Below are 22227 nucleotides of genomic sequence, written 5' to 3'. Positions count from 1 at the left end.
TTTTATTATGCAAAAGGTTGGTCAGACAGCAAGCAGTAATTAGTATCAAAATACATCAGACCATCACTCTAGCTCCTGGGGTAGCATTGGTCTTCACAAAACCAGCTTCAAGAGGGATGCCTTTGCTGCAGGTTGAGGCCATGACCTTTGCCCTTGAGGAGTGGTTTTCAGTGCACAGGCCTCAGAGGAGCTATGAATACTCCCCACATGGTGGTCCACCCAGGAGTCCCAACACTTGAGAGGCAGAGAAGAAAATATTAGAGATCAGCTTGGAACACACAGTGAGATATTGTGACACCCTCAAACAATCCAATCCAATCTTTTTTTTTTTCTTCCTTCAAGACAGGGTTTCTCTGTGTAGCCTTGGCTGTCATGGACCAGCTTTGTAGACCAGGTTGCTCTCAAACTCACAGAAATCTTGCCTGCCTCTGCCTCCCAAGTGCTGGGATTATAGGTGTGTTACCACTCCCAGCTAACAATCCCAATTTGTGTGTGTGTCTGTGTGTGTGTGTGTGTAATTTATTTAGTTTATGTGCATTAGTGTGATTTGTCAGATCCTTTGGAATTGGGAGTCACAGATAATTGTGAGCTGCCATGTGAGTGCTGTGAATTGAACCCTGGTCCTTTAGAAGATAGTGCTCTTAACCACTGAACCATCTCTCTAGCCCCAACAATTCCAATCTTAAAAAAAAAAAAGATTTATTAAGTATACAGAGTTGCGCTGGAGAGATGGCTCAGTGGTTAAGAGCACTGACTGCACTTCCAGAGGTCCTGAGTTCAATTCCCAGCAACCACATGGTGGCTCACAGCCATCTATAATGTAATCTGATGCATACTGAATATATAATAAATAAATCTTAAAAAAAAAAAGTATACAGAGTTCTGCCTGCATGTACACCAGCACACCAGAAGAAGGCACCAGATCTTATTATAGATGGTTGTGAGTTACCATGTGGATGCTGGGAATTGAACTCAGGACCTTTGTAAGAGCAGGCAGTGCTCTTAACCTCTGAACCATCTCTCCAGCCCTGTTTCAATGCTTTTATTTCAAAATTGGCAAAACTTCTTTTTATCCCATTTTCTGGATTCCGTAAATGTTAACATTTTGCCTCAGTGACTATTTATTTTTAATTTATTTTTATTTTTTGGTTTTTCAAGATAGAATTTCTCTGTGTAGCCTTGGCTGTCCTCTTCTTGCCTGGTGTGACTTTATTTTTTGTCTGGGTTTGCATGTGTGTGTGTGTGTGTGTGTGTGTGTAATTGCTATTAAATTTATCAGTTAAGAGTACTTGTTGCAGGCCAGGCATGGTGGCACATGCCTTTAATCCAAGCACTTGGGAGGCAGATGCAGGTGGATCAGTGTGAGTTCGAGGCCAGCCTGGTCTACAAAGTGAGTCTAGGACAGCCAAGGCTATACAGAGAAACCCTGTCTCAAAAAACCAAACCAACCAACCAACCAAGCACTTGTTGCTTTTGCAGAGGACCTGGACTTAATTCCCAGCACCCACTTGGCATCTCAAAACCATCTTTAAGTCCAGTCTCATTGGATCTGATGGCCTCCTCTGATTTCTGTGGGCACCAGGCATGAATGGGGTGCACACATATACATGCAGGCAAAATACTCATACACCTAAAATAATAAATTTAAGCATATTTCTTTTTAGCCATGCATGGTGGTGGACACCATTAGTCCCAGGACTCAGGCCCAGCACTTGGGAGGCAGAGGTAGGCAGATCTCTGAGTCTGAGGCCAGCTTGTCTACAGAGAAAGTTCCAGAACAGCCAGAGCTAGAAAAACCCTGTTGTGAAAAAAACTAAGCCAGGCCTGGTGGGTACGCCTTTAATGCCAGCACTCGGGAGGCAGAGGCAGGCGGATCGCTGTGAATTCCAGACCAGCCTGGTCTACAAAGTGAGTCCAGGACAGCCAAGGCTACACAGAGAAACCCTGTCTCAAAAAAAAATATTTCTTTTCATGGCCTTAATTCAACTATTAAAGGAGGCTAACATTGACATTAAGATCTTATTCACAGATCTAGGTGTGGTGGTGCACACACCTTTAATCCCAGCACTTGGGAGGCAGAGGCAGGAGGATCTCTGTGAGTTCGAGGCCAGCCTGGTCTACATAGAGAGTTCGAGGATAGGCAGGGCTATGTATAGAGACCCTGCATCAAAAAACAAAACAACAAAAACCAAACAAGAAGGTCTATTCACACTGGGGATGCAGCTCAGCCAGGAAAGGGCTTGCTTAGCATGCGTGAGGCCTTTGGTTTGATGTCTAGCATTGCATGACGTGGGCATGGCGGCACACGGCTGTAGTCCAACTCTCCCCAGAGATGGAGGCAGTCTTGTCAGGAGTCACCTCTGGCTACACAGAGAGTGAGGGCAGCTTAGACTACCTGAGACCCTGTCAAAACAAAGACCAGCCAAACAAAATACAAACCAAGCTGCCTTTGCTTCTGTAAAGCAGAACACCAACATATTTGAACAGTGGGACAATTTGTGTGTTGTGTGTTTGTGTGTGTGTATGCGCATGCACACATACATGCATGTGTCTACATCTGTGTACAGTATGCACAGGTGTGCAAGCACGAACATTCTGTGCAAGGAACCAGGGGATTTGCACAAGCCAAGCAAGGGTTTTATGACTGAGCTACAAACTCACCCCTGTTTTTGATGATTATATCCAGTTTTGGCTAGCCTCGTGTTATATTCCAGCTTTGGCTATCTGGCAAGAATGGCACAGCAGGGATGTGTGTTCTCAGTGTGACCTGAAGGTCCAATGGTGGCACGTCCCATTGCTGAAGACCTCCAGTGGTGGCTTGAGTGAGAAGGGCCCCATGGGCTCAAATATCTGAATGGTTGACAAGTTGATGGAGCTATTTGGGAAGGATCAGGAGGTGTGGCCTTGTTGGGGGAGGCGTGGCTTTGTTGGGGGAGGCGTGGCTTTGTTGGGGGAGGTGTGGCTTTGTTGGGGGAGGTGTGGCTTTGTTGGGGGAGGTGTATCACTGGGAGTGGACTTTAAGGTTTAAAAAGCCCAGGCCAGGTTCCATTTCTCTCTTTCTGTCTCCTGCATGGGGATCGGAATATTAAGCTCTCAGCTATTGCCTCAGAGCCATGCCCACCTCACACTCCCTGCCATGATGGTCATGGACTCAAGCCCTGAAACTGTAAGCAAACCTCCAATTTGCTTGCCTGGGTTTAGGTGTTTCATCCAGCAATAGAACAGAAACTAAGACACCTTTTCATTGCTATGCCACATACTTGATAGAACAACTTTGTCCCGGTGTGGTGGCGCACGCTTTTAATTCCAGCATTTGGGAGGCAGAGGCAGGTGGATCTCTGAGTTCGAGGCCAGCCTGGTCTACAAAGTGAATCCAAGACAGCCAAGGCTAAACAGAGAAACCCTGTCTCAAAGAACCTCAGTACCTAAGGGCTGAACACATGAATTTTGGGAGGCATTTCATATTCAAACCATTGTAGGCATGTTCCAGTTTTCTCCATTAAGAAATATATATCAGTCTGTTGTACAAAGTGAGTCCAGGACAGCCAGGGATACACACAGAGAAACCCTGTCTCGAAAAAAAAATTTACTATTTATCCGTCATTAGTATCAAATGCAGAAATACTTTGAGACTATGGAAATATCCAATTTCTGCTCTAACTTCTAATTCTAGCATCCACCCACAATTTTTACTTAGCTCAAGTATAATAATTGTGAGATGGTGACTGAGTCTGTGTGCAGTTATGAGTTGATGTGTTAGTGCAGGACTACCTAACCTTGTGGCTTCTCTGGGCCATACTGGATGAGGAATTGCCTTGGATCACACATTAAAAGTTGTGAACTGTGGTGCCCTGTTATAAGGGGTACTTTTCTTAAAGTTGTTGAGCAGGTCCCAAGTTTGTGATCACTGGTAAATGAACGTACCTAAGAAATAGAACTTTGGGGCTGGAGAGATGGCTCAGAGGTTCAGAGCACTGGCTGTGCTTCCAAAGGTTGAGTTCAGTTCCTAGCAACCACATGGTGGCTCACAACCATCTATAATGGGATCTGGTGCCCTCTTCTGGCATGCAGGTGTACATGCAAGCAGAACACTGTATACATAATAAATAAATAAATCTTAAAAAAAAAGAAATAGAACTTCATTGGTTTAAAAATATTTTTTATTATAAATGTAAGAAAAGAGGAGCACATAAAACTACATAGTTCACACTCTATTTATAAACCAACTTACCAATATTTGGTCTGAGTGTCCGTGAGATGGTGCCTGCTGCCAAGCCTGACAGCTTGCATTCCATCCCTGAGGTGACGTGCTGGAAAGAGAGAGCAGACTCCTGACACTTCTGTCCACCATTGCATGCCAAGGCACCATGTGTCCCCACTCCCCACCCCCTCCCTCCCCCTCCCCTTTCACCTCCCACTCCCAACCCTCCCACTTCCCACCCCTCCTACCCCCACCCCTCTCACCCCCCACCCCCTCCCCCTCCCAGTCCCCCCCCCCACCCAACCCCAGCCCAGCAAATAAATACATGTAAATGTCCGGTTTGGTCGAACTAGTTGCAATTATGTGAGGTCTGAAATATCAGATGCTTGGGTTCTGATTTTGCTGTTTCATCCTTGAAAATAGTTGCTCACAAGCATAGGTACTGCCAAGAAGCAATGGCATGTGTAGGGCACGACTGTGAGGCTAGGGGTTTGTTCTCAGGAAGGTTTCATGTGAAAACCAGTGCTGCACTGAGTTGGCTCAGCAGGGAAGGGTTCCTTCTACCCAGCCTGACCCCAACTCCCATGCCTCAGGGTGGTAGGTAAGAACTGACTCCCACAAGCTGTCATCCAACCTCCACGCTCACACACGCATCCACTCTTCACACTAAAAAAAAAAGAAAAAAGAAAAAACTTGCCTGGAGGTCAGTGTCCTCTCTCAATGATTCTTTTTTTTTTTTTTTTTTTTGGTTTTCAAGACAGGGTCTCTCTGTGTTAGCCTTGGCTGTCCTGGACTCACTTTGTAGACCAGGCTGGCCTCAAACTCACAGCAATCCGCCTGCCTCTGCCTCCCGAGTGCTGGGATTAAAGGCGTGCCCCACCACGCCCAGCTCAACGATTCTTTTCATCATTTATGGCCACATGTCTCTGTCACTATGAACTTTGTTTACCCTGAAGTGGGCAAACAGTGGTGCTCCTTGAATCTCACAAACCACCTTTTACTTGCACTAAACTTTTCCATTTGAGAAATGTCTCCTTTAGGCTGTAAAGTCATCAGATTTGTGGCTTTCACTGGAACGATGTGACACTTTACTGGCTTTGTCTTTAAGCTATATGTGCAACAATTGTTCCATGTCCTATATTGGGTCACTTCAATAGCAAATCAATGGAGAAGCTCTCAAGGGATTAGCTTTTTGTGAAGTGCTCTTACTTTTTAAAAATTATTTTTATTTTTTTCCAAGACAGGGTTTCTTTGTGTAGCCTTGGCCTCATGTGCTACCACACCCGGCTCTATTTTTCTTTTCTTTCCTTTTTTTTTCTCCCTGAGACAGGGTTTCTCTGGCGGCTCTATTTTTATTAATTTTTATTTTTATCTTGGGTATGATTATTATCCTGGACAAAGAGGGGTCTAAGGCTTTTGTGGTTTGACTAAGCTTTTCACCCACTTTAAAACTGTCTTAATGCTCATAATGTGATGTCAAGGATAATTGCTTCCTTGTCTTTTGGCACTGTGGTGACAATGGCATCAAGAAGCCTTTCCCCAGGCATTTGTACCTTTCAGTCATAGTGTTCGGAACAAGAAAAAACAAAACAGAACAAAAAACCCAACTTATTCAAAGTACTACTATTTCTTTTCCAGACTCCATTTAATCAGAGGCAGAAACTAAGCTCAAGGTCCCAGGCCCTAGAGGAGCTGGAGACTTTCCAATAGGGGAACAGCTTCTGTTATATGGAAACAATTGTCGGAGTCCAGCCATCGCAGGGACAACTTGTAAAGGGACAATTGTCTGAATCCAGCCATTTCAAGGACAACTTCCCCATCTCGCTGGCAGGGCCAAACAAAAAAGTTCCTATTCTCAGGCCCAGTTATCTACCACTTTCCTGATAGATGGGAACTCCCTTGATCAACCCCTTATGTCAAAATATGAATGCCCAGGAAGGAGCACAGCAGGCGTTGTCCAGCCCCACTGTCCAGAAACGGGTTCACTCCGCACTCCCAGGCAAACCTGAGTCGCCTCCCTAGTGTGAGTCTAAATTTCTGGTCAGCACAGCCGCAGGCAAATCAAAACTGACGTGGCTCCACCTGTCGACCAGCTAACCCATCAAAATTAAAAAGGTCTATGAGGGCGAATATTGAGGTAAGCAAGACGTGTACCAAATAGTTCCATTGTTCACGCGTGGTGTTGAAGCACGTTAGACTGGATGAGAAACACCGAGGAACGCCTCTAACCGGCTGTGCACGCACGGAGGGAGAAGTAGGCTCCTAAGAGTTCAGTTCCGTGAGCCGCCTTCCCACCGAGGACACGCCTAAACCGTTGGTGTCGTTGACAATGTCCAATTTAAAACACGCCTAAATGCCCTTGGTTCCTAGGTCAAGTTGGCTGCGGGCCATTTGTCATCAGCCATCAGGCAGCGCCAAGCGACACGCCTGCTCGGGAGCCTGAACAGTCCAGCCTGCGAGTTGGACACCTACAAACAACAAAGAAAAAACAAAAACAAAAACCCTAGGGTCCCAGCCAATGCCGTGGCCCGCTGCGCAGGCGCGCGCCCAGGGGCGTGGCGCACTGTGACCCTTCCGCTGCGCGTGCGCGCGCCCAGGCGGCGCGAGGTCAGGGCCGGGGGATGTTACTCCGGCTGGCGGGGGCGCCGGTCAGCCGGGCCCTGGCCTGGCCTTTTTCCAAGCTGTGGCGATGTGGCGGGGGCGCAGGAAGCGGCGGGACGGTGTGGAGCAGCGTGAGGGCCTGTGGCATTGCCTGGCAGGTGAGCAGGGATGCTCTTGTGTCCACAGGTTCCGGGCGGCGTGGTGGGCGCTGCGTGCACGTCGCAGTGACGTCATCTGCCTGCGGCTGGGCCGGGCGCAGGCGCTACCCGATTTCTGCCTCAAGACTCCGCCGGTGTCCACCTACCGCTGATCGTAACACTTTAGCGGGTGTATTTTTATCTTTTATCCATTTGGCTACTGGTGTGTGTCGGGGGGGGGTGTCCCCATTTGAAAGGTAGACTTTATTCATTAAGGAGACGTAGGTCTCTATACTAAGAGAAAGATGGCCACCCTGAGATTTCCGCCAAGATGCTTCGTTCTTAGTTTGGCACCCACCATAGAGTGTACATCTGCCACTACAGTAAAGAGGCTCACCAGCATGAAAGATAGTGTTGTAATACAAGGACCTGCCACACAAACCACTTGAGCACCAATGTCAGTGAGATATTGGTGGTTTATTAGAACGCCACACCCCAAGATTGACCATGGCCAGGGACACAGTGAACTCGGGAGCCAAACTGTGATCCCCCCCCACCACCCGATTGTTTCTAAGACAGGTTTTTATAAGAAACCTCCAGGAGTAAGGAACCTAGCAGGACGTTACGGTCTTAGCTCTAACAGGACATAGATTTATCTTTAACCCAAGCAGGACATGCATTTACTATCTATTGTTATGTTAGCAGCAATCATTGAGCTGTTCTGGTTTCAGGCACATAGGGCCTGAGAACTTGAACTCCCTGGAGACTCGGGAGTGAAATGGCTTCTGATCTGCTAATGAGCGCTACCTGGTGTTAACTGCTAAGAACTAAAGTAGGTCTCAAAGGAGGGGCTGTAGAGTTTAAGCAGGATAAGCAAGTTACTGCAATCGCTATACTGGGATTACTCGTGGTGATTCTCGCTCTCCAAATAGATCACTTTTGGTCCTCTTGTTCCTTCTTAGCATGACAGTAGCTTTCCATGGACTAAGGCCCATTTACCGGACATAGGGCACTCATGATAAGTCTAAAAGACATGATTCTGTTCTCCAGCTTTGTGAAGCAGTGAGCTTATTGGAATTAATTATTGGAGCACCAGGAAGAGTTACTTACAGCAGTGACTCAAAAGCAGTTGCATCGTTAAAAGGCCTACACTGTATTCCTGGAGCTCCCTGAAAACCCACAGTCAGTGCCACTGTAGAGGGTCTATTCTCTTCAGCAGTTGTTTACTGCCTGTATGACTTTGGGGATAGGCCTTGTGAATTTTTTTAAAAGTCCCTGGGCATAAAATTTATGAGCTTAGCCAGACATGTTGGCACACACCTTTAATCCCAGTACTTTGTGAGGCAGAGGCAGGTGGGTCACTGTGAGTTTGAGGCCAGCCTGGTCTACCAAAGCGAGTCCAGGACAGCCAGGGCTACACAGAGAAACCCTGTCTTAAAAAAAAACGTAAAAAACGACCGGTGAGCTTCTCATCTCCTCTCCCCAGGAGGGACTGTTTGGATTTGGAGGAAGTGGCTACACGAGTTGGGAAAATGCTCACAGGTTTGTTTCTAGCATTGTCGGTTGCAGAGTCAGTTCGTGTCTAGTGCTGCGGATCCTGTTCTGGTGGATGGACCAGTCAGATAGTGAACATTGCAGAGTGCTACAGGGCAGGCAATTCTGAGTCACTGAGCTGCTGTGTCTTTGTGAAAGAAGCATGTCAAACAGTCTTTGAGTCGGCTGTGTGGCTTTTCATGAGGAGACATGAATGTCTTAGTCACCCTAGACAGAGCACTGGCAACAGACCAAAGAAAGGATGTTGCGTGACACCGCTCCCAGGAGAGCTAAGGAATGGCCGACAGACCGGGGTACGGATAGCACTGAAGCCCAACTGCTTAGCCAGTCAATTTTATTGGGGTTACTTACAGGAACAGAAATGACTCAGAGACCCATGTATTACCAAAGCTCACCCCAACATGAGAGGCAGCCCACAAAAGCTGTGGTGACGCACGCCTTTAATCCCAGCACTCAGGAGGCAGAAGGTGGGTGGATCGCTGTGAGTTTGAGGCCAGCCTGGTCTACAAAGCAAGTCCAGGACAGCCAAGGCTACACAGAGAGACCGTGTCTCGAAAGACCAAAAAACAAAAACAAAACAAAAAACAAACAAAAGCCAGGAACCTGGAGCACACTGCACAACTTCCAGGTTGTTCAGCAGGTTGGAGAGTGACCTTGGCTCTCTCGGTGGTCTGAGCATCTTCTGGGGAGCTTGGATGGCCTCTACTTCATCCAGGTTGCTGGGCCGCTCTACACTTCTTGCAGGCAGCTGGGCTTTTCTGAGAATCTGTCTTTGTTGTGATTTGTTTTGTCTGAGAGTGACTTTGCTGCTTGTATATTTTTTTGAGAGGGAAGGGCCTAATGAATCTGGTCATTTTCAGGGACTTTCTGAAACAAGTTTGCTTATCTTTTGGAGCAGCCCAGAGAAAAGTGGAATAGAACAAACATTCCCACCCAATTTAGTGAATCATTGAGATTATTGGGGCTGCTTAAAGGAGCATGGGGGACTCAAGGACAGATGCGTCACTGAAAAGCCCCACTCTAGTGTGAGTTGTGTCCACTGGAGAGAGTATCCTCTCTAGGTAGTTGATAGGGCATTTATTTATTTATTTTTAGAGGCAGGATTTCTCTGTGTAGCCTTGGCTGTCCTGAACTCCCTTTGTAGACCAGGCTGGCCTCAAACCATTTGGGCTGTGAATTCACAGATCCACTTATCTCTTATCAGTGGGCTGTTAGGATTAAAGGCATGTGCCTCGTGCCCAGCCTCCCATGTGATCATGTGTATCCTACAGTCTACAGCACTGTCCTCATGAAAGAGTGAAGCAGTGAGCAAGCGTAGGCTTGTGTGGGGTTACATGAGGGATGAAGGAGAGGGTGGCAAAATGAGGAAATGGAGCGATGACGCTGTGTAACGTGTCGGTTAGGTTGGATCGCCCGCACCCTGCAGGAATAGCGGTAGAGGCCGCCTTGCCAGCCGTGTGGAATAGCAGTGTTACCGTGGGGTGGGCGCAGCTGGTGTGCTCTGCGTTACTGGCCGAGTGAAGCCGACCGGCCAGAAGACGGCTTTACAAGGCCTGCTTGTGTCACTGTGTGTGGCGGTGGGACACAGCTAGGGCTGTGCTGTGTGGTGGAAATAGAGCCTTTGATGAGCCACATTCATATCTTGGCCTTGTACATAACAGATCAGTGCAACAAAGCTGCTCTGCTGTGGGCTGAGGACCAGCCAGGAAGCGAACACCAGGACGGGAGCACAGGTCTGTGTCACAGTGTTTGTGAAAGCCATGTCTGAGTTGAGGCTCTTCACTAATCAGAAAAGGACCAACCATTGTCTTGATTACTTTTATATTGCTGTGATAAAACACCATGACCAAAGCAACTTACACAAGAAAGCTTACAGTTTCAGAGGGTTAAGGAGTCTAGAGGTTGGAGAAGGCATGGCAGTAGGGAGCTGGAAAGCAGCTGAAAGGTCACATCTCACAAGCAGGTGGCAGAGAACAAGCTGGGAATGACAGGAAACTTGTCAAGCCTCAAAACCAGCGCCCGTGACACGCCTCCTCCAATAAAACCACACCTGCTAATCCTTCCCAAACGGTTCCCCCTGCTGGGGACTATTCAAACATATGAATCCATGGGGGCCATTCTGTGCCCATGGGAGTCAAATGGCTACATTGTCCCCCTGGGCTCCTTAGACCCGGCCACAGCATAATGGCAAAATGCATTTAGCTCAACTTCAAAACGCCCCATGGTCTTTAAACTATGTTTAAAAGGCCAATCTTGCTCGGTGTAGTGGCTCACGCCTTTAATCCCACACTCAGGAGGCAGAGGCAGGTAGATTTCTGATTTTGAAGCTAACCTGGTCTACAAAGGGAATTCTAGGACAGGTATAACTACACAGAGAAACCCTGAAAAAAAAATGTTGGCTCTGTTTCTTTTCTTTTCTTTTTTTTTAATTTTATGTTATTAATTTATTCTTTTTTTAATTTTTATTTTATTAATTTATTCTGTGGCTCTGTTTCTTAACAATTAAACTTTTTTTTTACAACCCAACTAGCTTACACAAGAGGGAAAAAAGGTTAAAGGGAAAAAAGAGTGAACCTTCCGGTATCCGTTCCACAGGACGAGTCCCTAAGTGTCTCTGGCCTGTGTACTAGTCCGGCCGGTTCACTGATCCTCCTTCTGATCCACGTGCGCTCAAGCCTGGTCTGAACCTGCTGTTCCTCTCTCCTGTCTGCCTGCCTGTCTCTCACGCGCAAGGGGCTTAGAAACACAGTAGTCCAGGTGGAGTCCCAGGTCCCCTTCCTGAATTCCAGGCCCAGGATGGCTCCACCCAGTCTATCTCAAGGTTAATCTCAGGGAGTCTCCGTGGTGTGTCCAAGGGCAGAGCCCACCAAGATGGCTTTTACCTGTGACAAAGCTTACAATCCTTCCCACAAAAAAAAGTTCCGTTTCTTCTGAGACTTAAGGAAGTTTTCCTTTTTTTCATCACAAATAGAACTTTCTTTTTCTTTTCTTTTTTTCCCGGTTTTTCAAGAAAGGGTTTCTCTTTGTAGATCAGGCCAGCCTTGAACTCAGTGATCCACCTGCCTCTGCCTCCTGAGTGCTAGGATTAAAGGTGTGTGCCAAACCGAGTGCTTAATCCCAGCACTCGGGAGGCAGAGGCAGGCGGATCTCTGTGAGTTCGCGGCCAGCGTGGTCTACAAAGCGAGTCTAGGACAGCCAGAGCTACACAGAGAAACCCTGTCCTAAAAAACCAAAAAAAAAAAAAAAAAAAAAAAGTGTGTGCCACCACCTCAGCTACAAATAGGACCTTTTATCTGTCACTATTAAAACAAATCTGAATGTTTGTTGTTTGTTTTTTTCCAGGTTTTTCTGTGTAGCCTTGGCTGGCCTAAAACTCCCTCTGTAGACCAGGCTGGCCTCAAATTCACAACGATCCACCTGCTTCTCCCTCCCCAGTGCTGGAATTAAAGGCGTAAGCCACCATGCCCAGCCTAGCATTTTTACTTTTCTGGTGAAGATGTGATGAAAAAGATAAGTGGACTAGCAAGCCTCTTCTGGGTCTTTGCCAAGGCTGCCTGCAGTTGCTTTACTAACCACTTGCAGTCACGTCTCATGATTTACCTGTGTATCTAGCTGTGAAACCAACACGGGAAACCAGCAAGTAACCACTAGTTACTAACTCGAGCTTCACAGTCTTCCAGTTTTTGATCATGGGACTCATGCCATGGGGTTAATCAGACGGTTTTTGCGCTGGACATCCTCAGCAGGTGGCGCTGGACGCCCTCAGCGGGTGGCACTGGACGTCCTCAGCGGGTGGTGCTGGACGCCCTCAGCGGGTGGTGCTGGACGCCCTCAGCAGGTGGCGCTGGACGCCCTCAGCGGGTGGTGCTGGACGCCCTCAGCAGGTGGCGCTGGACGCCCTCAGCGGGTGGCGCTGGACGTTCTCAGCAGGTGGTGCTGGACGCCCTCAGCAGGTGGCGCTGGACGCCCTCAGCGGGTGGCGCTGGACGTTCTCAGCAGGTGGTGCTGGACGCCCTCAGCGGGTGGGTGGCGCTGGACGTCCTCAGCAGGTGGCTTGGCTTTCTAAATGAAGCTTCATCATTCTTAGATCAGCAAGGCGCTCTTCAGACACAAGCCTTGAGACTGTAAGATACAATTTTGCTTCTCAATTTTGCAACTCCCTGTAAAATCAAAAAGTAGATTTCATATTTCCAACATACATTTGCTAGAATCAACATGACCATTTCACAGGAGGGAGGGGTGGGAGTATGGAGAAGAAACCCTGGATCCAAACCCAGTAGGCCAGCCACGCGCGGTGGGTGCAGTCCCAGCACTCGGGAGGCAGAGGCAGGGGCATTGCTGTGACTTTGAAGCCAGCCTGGTCTACGAAGGGCAGAGGCAGGGGCATTGCTGTGACTTTGAAGCCAGCCTGGTCTACGAAGGGAGTCCAGGACAGCCAGGGCTAACACAGAGAAACCCTGTCTCGAAAAACCAAAACCAAAAACCAACCAAACAAAACACCTAGTAGGCCAAGCTCCAAACCCTTCAGCTCCATGCCTGGTGTCAGAGGCTCTGCTCTCTGAGGCTGTCTGCACGCCCAGAGCTGTGGGCAGCTCCCCTCGCAGGTGTCTCATGGCTCTGGTATCTCTAACAAAGGCCAGGCTTCACAAAAGGCCTCTCAGGGTTTCTTGCCCTCTCAGGGCCTTTTCTGTAGGCACTGCCCTGCCACACATGCCTGCCCTCAGCGTCCCTTCCTAACTGCAGAGGAAGATTCCGTCCTTGTGTATCCTTCATGACTCTAAAGCAAAGTGCATTCAGTCCCCCCCCCCCATTTGTTTTCACTGTAACCTTGATTAAGGGTGAGGTGATTTCTAGTAACCAACTAAGAAAGTCAGTATTAGGCTAATCTTGAAAACTCCTTCAAGCTGGCCGTGGTGGTGCATGCCTCTGATCCAAGCCCTAGGAGTTTGAGACCAGCCTGGTCTGCAAAGTGAGTCCAGGACAGCCAGGACTACACAGAGAAACCCTGTCTCCAAAACAACAACAACAACAAAAAAGCAAACACTAACTTCTTTGATGGATTATTCCTGGACTCGCTAGCAGACCAGGCTGGCCTTGAAATCACAGAGATCTGCCTCCACACAGCCGGAACTTCCCAGATGCTGTCATTGACAGGATGAGTCTCACCATGAGAAAATAGCGAAAACCATGCAAACTTCTCTCTTACATTGGAATGTTTGTATCCTAGTACAGTTTATACTGGGTTACTGAATGTACTTATTTGTTTTTTGTTTGGTTTTCTGTGACAGGGTTGCTTTGTGTAGCCCTAGTTGTCCCCTGGACCTTGCTCTGTAGACCAGGCTGTCGTGGAACTCAGATCCGCCTGCCTCTGCGTCCTGAGTGCTGGGATTAAACGCCTGTGCCACTGCTGCCCAGCTTTTTCTTTTTTTGCATGCTGCATTTTATTGTGATACTTTTTTTTTTCCCGAGACAGGGTTTCTCTATGTAGCCTTGACCATCCTGGACTCACTTTGTAGACCAGGCTGGCCTCGAACTCACAGTGATCCGCCTGCCTCTGCCTCCCAAGTGCTGGGATTAAAGGCGCTCGCTACCACGCCCGGCTATTGTGATACTTTTTGTGGTAATGGCTTTTGACCTGTGATGATGAAACTTGTCTGCAGTCTTGGAATCAACTTACCCTGAGCGAGATAAACAGCTTATCTAGTAAAACTGCTGTCTCCTTCTTGGAACTAAATGAATAAGGGGCTATCTGCAACACTGTTTGCCTTCGTGGCCGACTGTGACAGTAGCTCTTGTTCTTGGCTGATGTAAATGAAAGTGTTGGTATTTTTTTTTTCTGAATTTTTTATTCAGAAGCAGAGCTGGAGTTTATCCAAAGACTTTTTTTTTCCTGAGACAGGGTTTCTCTGTGTAGCCTTGGGCTGTCCTGGACTCGCATTGTAGACCAGGCTGGCCTCGAACTCACAGAGATCCACCTGCCTCTGCCTCCCAAGTACTGAGATTAGAGGTGTGCGCCACCATCGTTTTTTTTTTTTTTTAACATTGATTATGTATACAGTGTTCTGCCTGAATGTAGGCATGCTGGCCAGAAGAGGGCACCAGATTTCACTGTAGATGGTTGAGAGCCACCGTGTGGTTTCTGGGAATTGAACTCAGGACCTTTGGAAGAGCAGGCAGTGCTCTTAACCAATGAGCCATTTCTCCAGACCGAAAGACTTTTTTTTTCAACAGCCCATAAGTAGTTTGTCTGCAAGACCATACAGTGCAGACTCCCCTCCCCGAAGGGTGTTTCGGGGGCAGGAAGCTCTCATGCAGATAAGCAGTGCCTGCAAACCCTCTCAGCAATTCCTCCTGGACTGCTCAGCCTCTTGGTGCACCTCAAAAGGCAGGGCAGTGCAGTGTGCACTTGTGAGTGCTGGGCAGCACAGTGGGAATGCCCTTGCTGAAGGAGTGTGTGGGGGAGGTGTGGGGGGGTGGGGTGTGTATGAGGGGGTGGGGGATGGGGGGCCGAGAGCAGAGAACACAAGCTGCATCCTTGTCAGGTGCCCACACTAAAAGCCTGTGGTCACATTTAAAGAGATTTTTAAAAAGTCGAAGATTTATTTTATTTTCATTTTTTGGTTTTTTGAGACAGTGTTTCTCTGTATAGTCCTGGCTGTCCTGGACTCACTTTGTAGAGACTGGCCTCAAACTCACAGGGATCCACCTGCCTCTTTCTCCCAAGTGCTGGGATTAAAGGCGTACGCCACCAGGCCCAACTCAAGAGTTATTCTATCTAATCAAATCAGTTACATTTTAAAAAAAGATTTATTGTGTAAACATTATGCACCAGATCTCATTATAGATGGTTGTGAGCCACCATGTGGTTGCTGGGAATCAAACTCATGACCTCTGGAAGAGCAAACAGTGCTCTTAACCGCTGAGCCATTTCTCCAGCCCATCAGTTACATTTTTAAACGTGAAAAATAAGCAGGTGCTAGGGGAAAAAGATAACACTTGAGGGCATGGATGTGGGCATCTTAAGAAATGTGTTTTTAAATTTTATTTTATGATACAGTATTGTAGCCCATACTGACCTTGAATTCAGCTATAAGATTTTAGTCTCACAGTATTAATAAATTGTTTTATTTTATTTGTATGTGTGTGCACATGCCATATCATGCATGGACTGCTCATGGGAGTCCTTTTTCTTCTTTCACTGTTAGGTTCTCAGTGCACAGAGCTCAGGCTGTTGGGCTTGGGAGCAGGTGTATTTGCCTGTGGAGCCATTTCACTTGCCCATAACTGATGCAAAGGTCTCACTCTAGCCCAGGCTGCATTTGAACCCCCTGTGGCCATTCTGCCTCAGCTTCCCAAGGCCTGAGATTACAGGTGTGTTTGTGTGTGTGTGTGTGTGTGTGTGTGTGTGTGTGTGTGTGTGTAAGGCAGGATCTCCATGTAGTCCTGGCTGTCCTGGAACTCACTGTGTAGACCAGGCTGGCCTGGAACTCAGAATCTGCCTGCCTTTACCTGGGATTAAAGGTGTGTACCACCATGCCCTGCTTGTATTTTGTTTTGTTTTTTCTTTATTTTTTAAAAAAGATTTATTTATTTTTTTATGTATACAGTATTCTGCTTGCATGTACACCTGCAGGCCAGAAGAGGGCATCAGATTACATTTAGATGGTCATGAACCACTATGTGGTTGCTGGGAATTGAACTCAGGTCCTCTGGGAGAACAGACAGTGCTCTTAACCTCTGAGCCATCTCTCAGGCCCCCGGTTTTGTTTGTTTGTTTTGTTTTCTTAACTGAAAACATTTATTTATTTTGGGTTTTAATTTTTATTTATTTATTTATATTTGGTTCTTCGAGACAGGGTTTCTCTGTGTAGCCCTGGCTGTCTTGGACTCCTCTGTAGACCAGGCTGGGTTCAAACTCGCAGAGATCCGCCTGTTTCTGCCTCCTGAGTGCTGGGATTAAAGATGTGCAAAGGCTTGTGCCACCACTGCCTGGCTTCTTTTTTTTTTTTTTTTTTTTTTTCCCCTCGAGACAGGGTTTCTATGTGTAGCCTTGGCTGTCCTGGATTCGATTTGTAGACCAGGCTGGATTTGAACTCACAGAGATTCACCTGCCTCTGCCTCCCAAGTGCTGGGATTAAGGGTGTGCGCTACAACACCTGTTTTGTTTTTGTTTTTTTTTTAAAGATTTTATTTATTTATTTAATGTACATAAGTGCTTTGCCTGCATGTACACCTGCAGGTCAGGAGAGGGCACTAGATCACTTATAGTTGGTTGTGAGCCACCATGTGGTTGCTAGGAATTGAACTCAGGACTTCTGGAAGAGCAGCCAGTGCTCTTAACCTCTGAGCCACCTCTCCAGCCCCTTCCTTCCTTCTTTCCTTCCTTTCTTATTTTGGTGGGTTTTTTGTTTGTTTGTTCGGTTTTTTTTTTTTTTTTCAAGACAGTTTCTCTGTGTAGCCTTGACTGTCATGGACTAACTTTGTAGACCAGGCTGGCCTTGAACTCACAGCAATTTTCCTTTCTCTGCCTCCAGGAGCGCTGGGATTAAAGCCTATGTGTTCCTGTGCCACCACACCTGGCTCTATGTTTTGTTTTTTAATTAAAAAAATTTGTTTTACATATACATAAACTAATCTTTTGTTGCTGAGATTGCCTCAGGCAGGAAATGGTTAGTTACCTTGTTTTTATGTTTATTTTAGTCTACTTTCCTTGGATATTAAACTGTTCCGTGCAGGGTTGCTCCGTGTAGCACTGGTTGTCTGGAACTCCAGACTAGCCTGGCCGTGAACTCAGAGATCCATCTGCCTCTGCCTCGTAAGAGGGCTACAAACAGTTCTTCATGAGTTTTTTACTGTGAATTTAGTTGGTATTTATTGTTTGGATATTTAAGTAGGTAACTAAAGTAAAAAGCTCACGCCTCAGTGTGTGAAGTCTGTCCTTTGCATCTTGTCCTGGCCACTCTGAGAGGATGTGGTGTCGGTTGCGGAAGCAGCTTAATTGTGTCTGTTTCAGTGTCATCCCGGGAGATGCTCGAAGCAGCTGGCTCTGCAGGGAAGACTGACCGCCTTCTCCCCGAGGCTGTGTTCGAAACCGCCCAGAGGTACCTACACTAGTGCTGTGAAGTTGATAGCGTAGCTTGTTCAGATGGGTGGCAAGGGGGCATGACAGCTAGCAAGTTCCTGTTCTTCCCTTCCTAGTTTCCTTTTCTTTCTTTCTTTCTTTTTTTTTTAAGATTTATTTATTTATTATGTATACAGTGCACATTAGATCATATTATAGATGGTTGTGAGCCACCATGTGGATGCTGGGAATTGAACTCAGGACCTCCGGAAAAGCAGGCAGTGCTCTCAACCGCTGAGCCACCTCTCCAGCCCCCCACTTCCTAGTTTCATATTGAGCCACCGTAGCACCTAAATGCCTTTCCCACTGATAGATCATTCACCCTGGCAAAAGTGAAACATCCAGAAGGATGCCTCTGGATGAATCTTTTAAGAGATGCCGGAGTAGGTGTGTTCCTGCATAGTTGAGTCTGAGGATACACCCTCATGTTTGGGAAGTAGGCTAGTTACCTAGAGTACAGGGATCTACTGGGAGCCCTTCAGAGCGAGCCGTGGGCCTGTGCTTAGTGTTCTGAGCAAAGGGACCACAGGCGTGGATGCGTCTGGAGACCTCTGTCTCCAGAGAGTGGGAGAAAATACTCCTTAGCCCACGTGTCTGCGTCTGGACCTGGGCTGCTTGCTGCTCTGATTAGGTGAGAAGAAAGGCAGCAAGGAGAGGTGACCTTTCCCTTGCTTTCTCGGCCGCCTCTCAGGATCGGTGCTTTTCCAATGTGTAAGTGTGTGTAGGGTTTTTTTTTTTCTTTCTTTCTTTCTTTTTTCTATTTTCCTTTTAAACATGCTAAAACCTCCCCATTTTGTCCCTAAGGTTTTGAGAAATTTTTTAAGAATAAGAAGAACAAAGGAAGTAACAACCCAGGAAATTCAGTAGCTCCAGAAAAAGGTAAAAAGTCCAGCTTTTATTTGTATTTTATATGCCTGAGTGTTTTGCCTGCATGCCTGTTTGTGTGCCCGGTGCATGCTTGGTGCCCAGAGAGGCCACAAGAGGCCATCAGATGCCTGGAACTGAGCTACAGACAGGTGTGAGCTGCTGGGAACGGATCCTTTGTCTCCAGGAGGAGCAGCCAGTTCTCATGACGGCTGAGCCATCTCTCCAGCCCCCCTTTTCAGGCTCTTTTGTTTGTGTGCTTACTTTGGTTTTTTTGAGACACGATCTAACTATGTAGATTGGCTGGCTTGGAGCTCACTGTATAGACCAGACCCATGTCAAGCTCCTAGTGATCTGCCTGCCTCGCCTCCTGAGTGCTGGGATCAGAGCCGTTGCTACGCCCGGCGTGTTTGAGAAGAGAAAAACAGGTGTTTGTGTGACGTGAGTGCTGCCTCCAGTTCCTGAGTCAGGCTGTTTCTTGTCTCTCTCTTTCTCTGTCACTATTTTCTCAGCTTGTTTGGATCTAAGTCTTGTTGGACTATCTTTTTTGTTTTTTGTTTGTTTGTTTGTTTTGTTTGTTTCTGTTGGGGTTTTTATGTACAGCCATGGCTGTTGTGGAACTTGCTCTGTAGACCAGGTTGGCCTCAAAGTCAGAGACCCTCCTGCCTTTTGTCTCCTAAGTGCTTAAAGAGATTAAAGGTGTGTGCCTCCAGTGCCTGGCTTTAATTTTTTTTTTTTAATTTTTATTTTATTTTACATATTCGAGTTTTTTGTTTTTGTTTTTTAATGCATCCTGTGCACCCCTCGTGTGCCTATGCTGGAAGCCCAGAAGAGAGTGTCAGATCCTCTGGAAATGCAGTGATAGACAGTCGTGAGCCACCGTGTGGGAGCTGGGAGTCAACCCTGGGTCCTGTGTAAGAGTGGTCAGTCTCTGCAGCCGCCCGTGAGTCAGCTTAGGGATCTGGATGGTTTACCCGGGTTTCTTCACCAGCTTAGCTACTGTGAGCGCCAAATGGTGAGAAATACACACAGGCATACTGGGATGCGTGCTGGTCTGTCTTGCCACCTTCTTCTCAAGACTCATGTTTTATCTGTAAAAACTGTGACTATCTCTGTCTCATTAGTTCATGTTGCTGTTTCCTGTGTCCCCACAGCCTTTTCTGGACCTGTGTGACACTGTTTTAGGGTTGCTGGAGTGTGGAGAAGGCCTTGTTCCGACCTAGAACCTATATGAATATTGCAAAGATGCTCAGGGCGCTTGCTATGGTGGCACACACCATTAACCCCTGCACTTGAGATGTAGAGGCAACTGGGTCTCTGTGATTTCCAGGTCAGCCTGGTCTACATAGTGAGTTCCAGGACAACCAGAGCTACATAGTGAGAAAAAAAGAAAAAAACCCACACACAACAGCAGAATTTTCTGCACATAGAGCCCATAATGTGTACTGAGTCTCCTAAGGGAGGCGCCTATGCCAGCCTGCCTTATTTTTTTCCTGCCACCTAACTACAGCCATGGTATTTTAGCAAAAAACCAAACCAAACCAAAAAACAACTGCTGCAAAAGCTCAGGACTGCCTGGTATGGTGGAGCATAGCTGAAGTCACAGCACTCAGGAAGCTGAGGTGGGGGATTGCAAGGTTCAGGTTAGCCTGGGCTACATAATGGAGCCCTGTCTCAAAAACAAAATAAGTAGCTTCTGTTTGAAGCTCACAAAGTAAATTTAATGATTTTATATGTATATAAAGCTGCTTTTCTTTTCTTTTCTTTTTCTTTTTTTTCTTTGTTGTTGGTTTTTCGAGACAGAGTTTCTCTGTGTAGCCCTGGCTGTCCTGGACTTTGTAGACCAGGCTGGCCTTGAACTCACAGTGATCCGCCTGCCTCTGCCTTCCTATTGCTGGGATTAAAGGCGTGCGCCACCATGCCCAATAAAGCTGCTTTTCAACAATATCTCCCAGCTTTTTCCTTTTTCCTGTTTATTGTTTTTCCATTATTTGTTTGGGTTTGCCTATTTGTGCATGCATTATACATATATGTGCATATATGTGTATGTGTTTGTAGGCTAGAGGCCAATATTGTCTTCCTTAATCATGCCCCACTTTCTTTTTAAAAAATTTTTAAAAAAGATTTATTTTATTATTATGTATACAGTGTTGTCTCCTTATTTACCTGCAGGCCAGAAAAAGGCACCAGGTTACATTACAGATGGTTGTGAGCCACCATGTGGTTGCTGGGAATTGAACTCAGGACCTTTGGAAGAGCAGGTGGTGCTCTTAACCACTGAGCCATCTCTCCAGCCCCCATTCAAATTTTCTTAACTACATTTATTCGTGTGTGTGTGTGTGTGTGTGTGTGTGTGTGTGTGTGTGAGAGAGAGAGAGAGAGAGGGAGAGGAAGAGGGAGAGGGAGAGGGAGAGGGAGAGGGAGAGGGAGAGGGAGAGGGAGAGGGAGAGGGGAGAGAGATTCGGAAGGCAGAGGCAGTGAAGAGCTCTCTCCTTACACCCGTGTGTTCCAGGGATGGGTTCAGGTCATGCTTGGTGACAAGCATCTCACCAGCCTCCACCTTAGTTTTTGAACAGGGTCTTTTATGAACCTGGAACTCGCTGGGTGGGCTAGGCTGGCCTTGCCTGCGTGCCTCACACATCCTCCTTGTCTCTCCTGAGTCCACCGGCTCACGGGCCACTGCATCGGGCTCTTACCATGGGCGCTGGAGACCTGAGCTCAGACCCTCACATTTGCATTGCAGACGTGTAACTGAACTGCCCCTCGCCTTTTTTCTGCTCTTTGAATTCTCTGGAAAATTACATATATGTCTTTTTTCTGTTGGAATTTAAGACTTCACTTTCTTTCTTTTTTTTTAATCTCTGAAACTGTAGAACCAAAGAACGCTAGGCCTGGAGGAAACGGAGGCCAGAGAGGAGGGAAGCAAGATGGCCGTGGCTGGTGGAAACGCATGCAGAAGGTTTGTGTGTCCCTGCGGCCCGGAGCCTGCGCCTCCCTAGACGGTGTGGTGCAGGCAGAGCTCAGGCTTTGAACCTGGCTGCCTAATTTAGTTCCTGCTGTTAGACGAAAGTGTTTCTTGTTTGTTTTGGTAGTTTTGTGATGTGGTCTCCTTCTGCAACCTGGGCTGGCCTAGAGCTCACTGTGTTGCTTAGGCTTGTGGTGACCCTCCTGTCCCTGCCTCTGCATGCTGGATTACAGGTGCACACCACCATGCACTGCTTGAGTGTGTAATCTGTGAATACTGTATGTTTATTCCCAATTAAAGAGGCTGGAAAGTACAGGGTCAGAATACTGTGTCCGGTATTTGTAGAGGCGTCCATCTGCTTTCAAGGCTCTGTTCAAGGCTCACGTCCTGTATATTGCTTCATCTATAACGAGCCATCCTTATATGGCAAGGAGAAACAGAGTGTGTCCTTCAAGACCTTCAGTGTTAGCACACAGATCCCATGCATGAAGATGGACTCCTAGGATGCAATTATGTCCCATAGTCCCAGGTCTTTTTTTTTTTTTTTTTTTTTTCAAGACAGGTTTCTCTGTGTAGCCTTGGCTGTCATGGACTCACTTTGTAGACCAGGCTGGCCTCAAACTCATGGAGATCCACCTGCCTCTACCTCCTGAGTGCTGGGATTAAAGGCGTGCGCCACCACTGCCCAGCTCCAGTGTGGAGTTTTGAGGGACGCAGACAGTTGAAAGATTGTGTGGAATTTATTAAGATATATCAAGACTTCTGTGTGTGTTACAGAGTCCTA

General features: G+C 47.1%; 1 protein-coding gene across 2 annotated transcripts in view; it reads left to right on the top strand.

Moving 5' to 3' along the window:
* Positions 1 to 5902: 5902 nt before the first annotated feature.
* Positions 5903 to 22227, top strand: part of LOC311583897 (mitochondrial inner membrane m-AAA protease component AFG3L1) — a 35233-nt gene continuing 18908 nt past the window's right edge. The window contains exons 1-5 of one of the 2 annotated variants that reach the window (XM_084757845.1): positions 5903 to 6960; positions 10155 to 10226; positions 17507 to 17594; positions 18419 to 18493; positions 21352 to 21437. In XM_084757845.1, the coding sequence (XP_084613971.1) occupies positions 6823 to 6960; positions 10155 to 10226; positions 17507 to 17594; positions 18419 to 18493; positions 21352 to 21437 (459 nt within the window). In that variant the 5' untranslated portion in view covers positions 5903 to 6822. The remainder of the gene's footprint in view (positions 6961 to 10154; positions 10227 to 17506; positions 17595 to 18418; positions 18494 to 21351; positions 21438 to 22227) is intronic. The other variant, XM_084757846.1, reaches the window with a different exon arrangement.

This window comes from Acomys minous (assembly GCF_964271855.1).
Source record: "Acomys minous genome assembly, chromosome: 14".
Taxonomy (NCBI): domain Eukaryota; kingdom Metazoa; phylum Chordata; class Mammalia; order Rodentia; family Muridae; genus Acomys; species Acomys minous.
The sequence above is the reverse complement of the archived record's forward strand: the minus strand, read 5'-3'. Positions and strand labels throughout refer to the sequence as shown.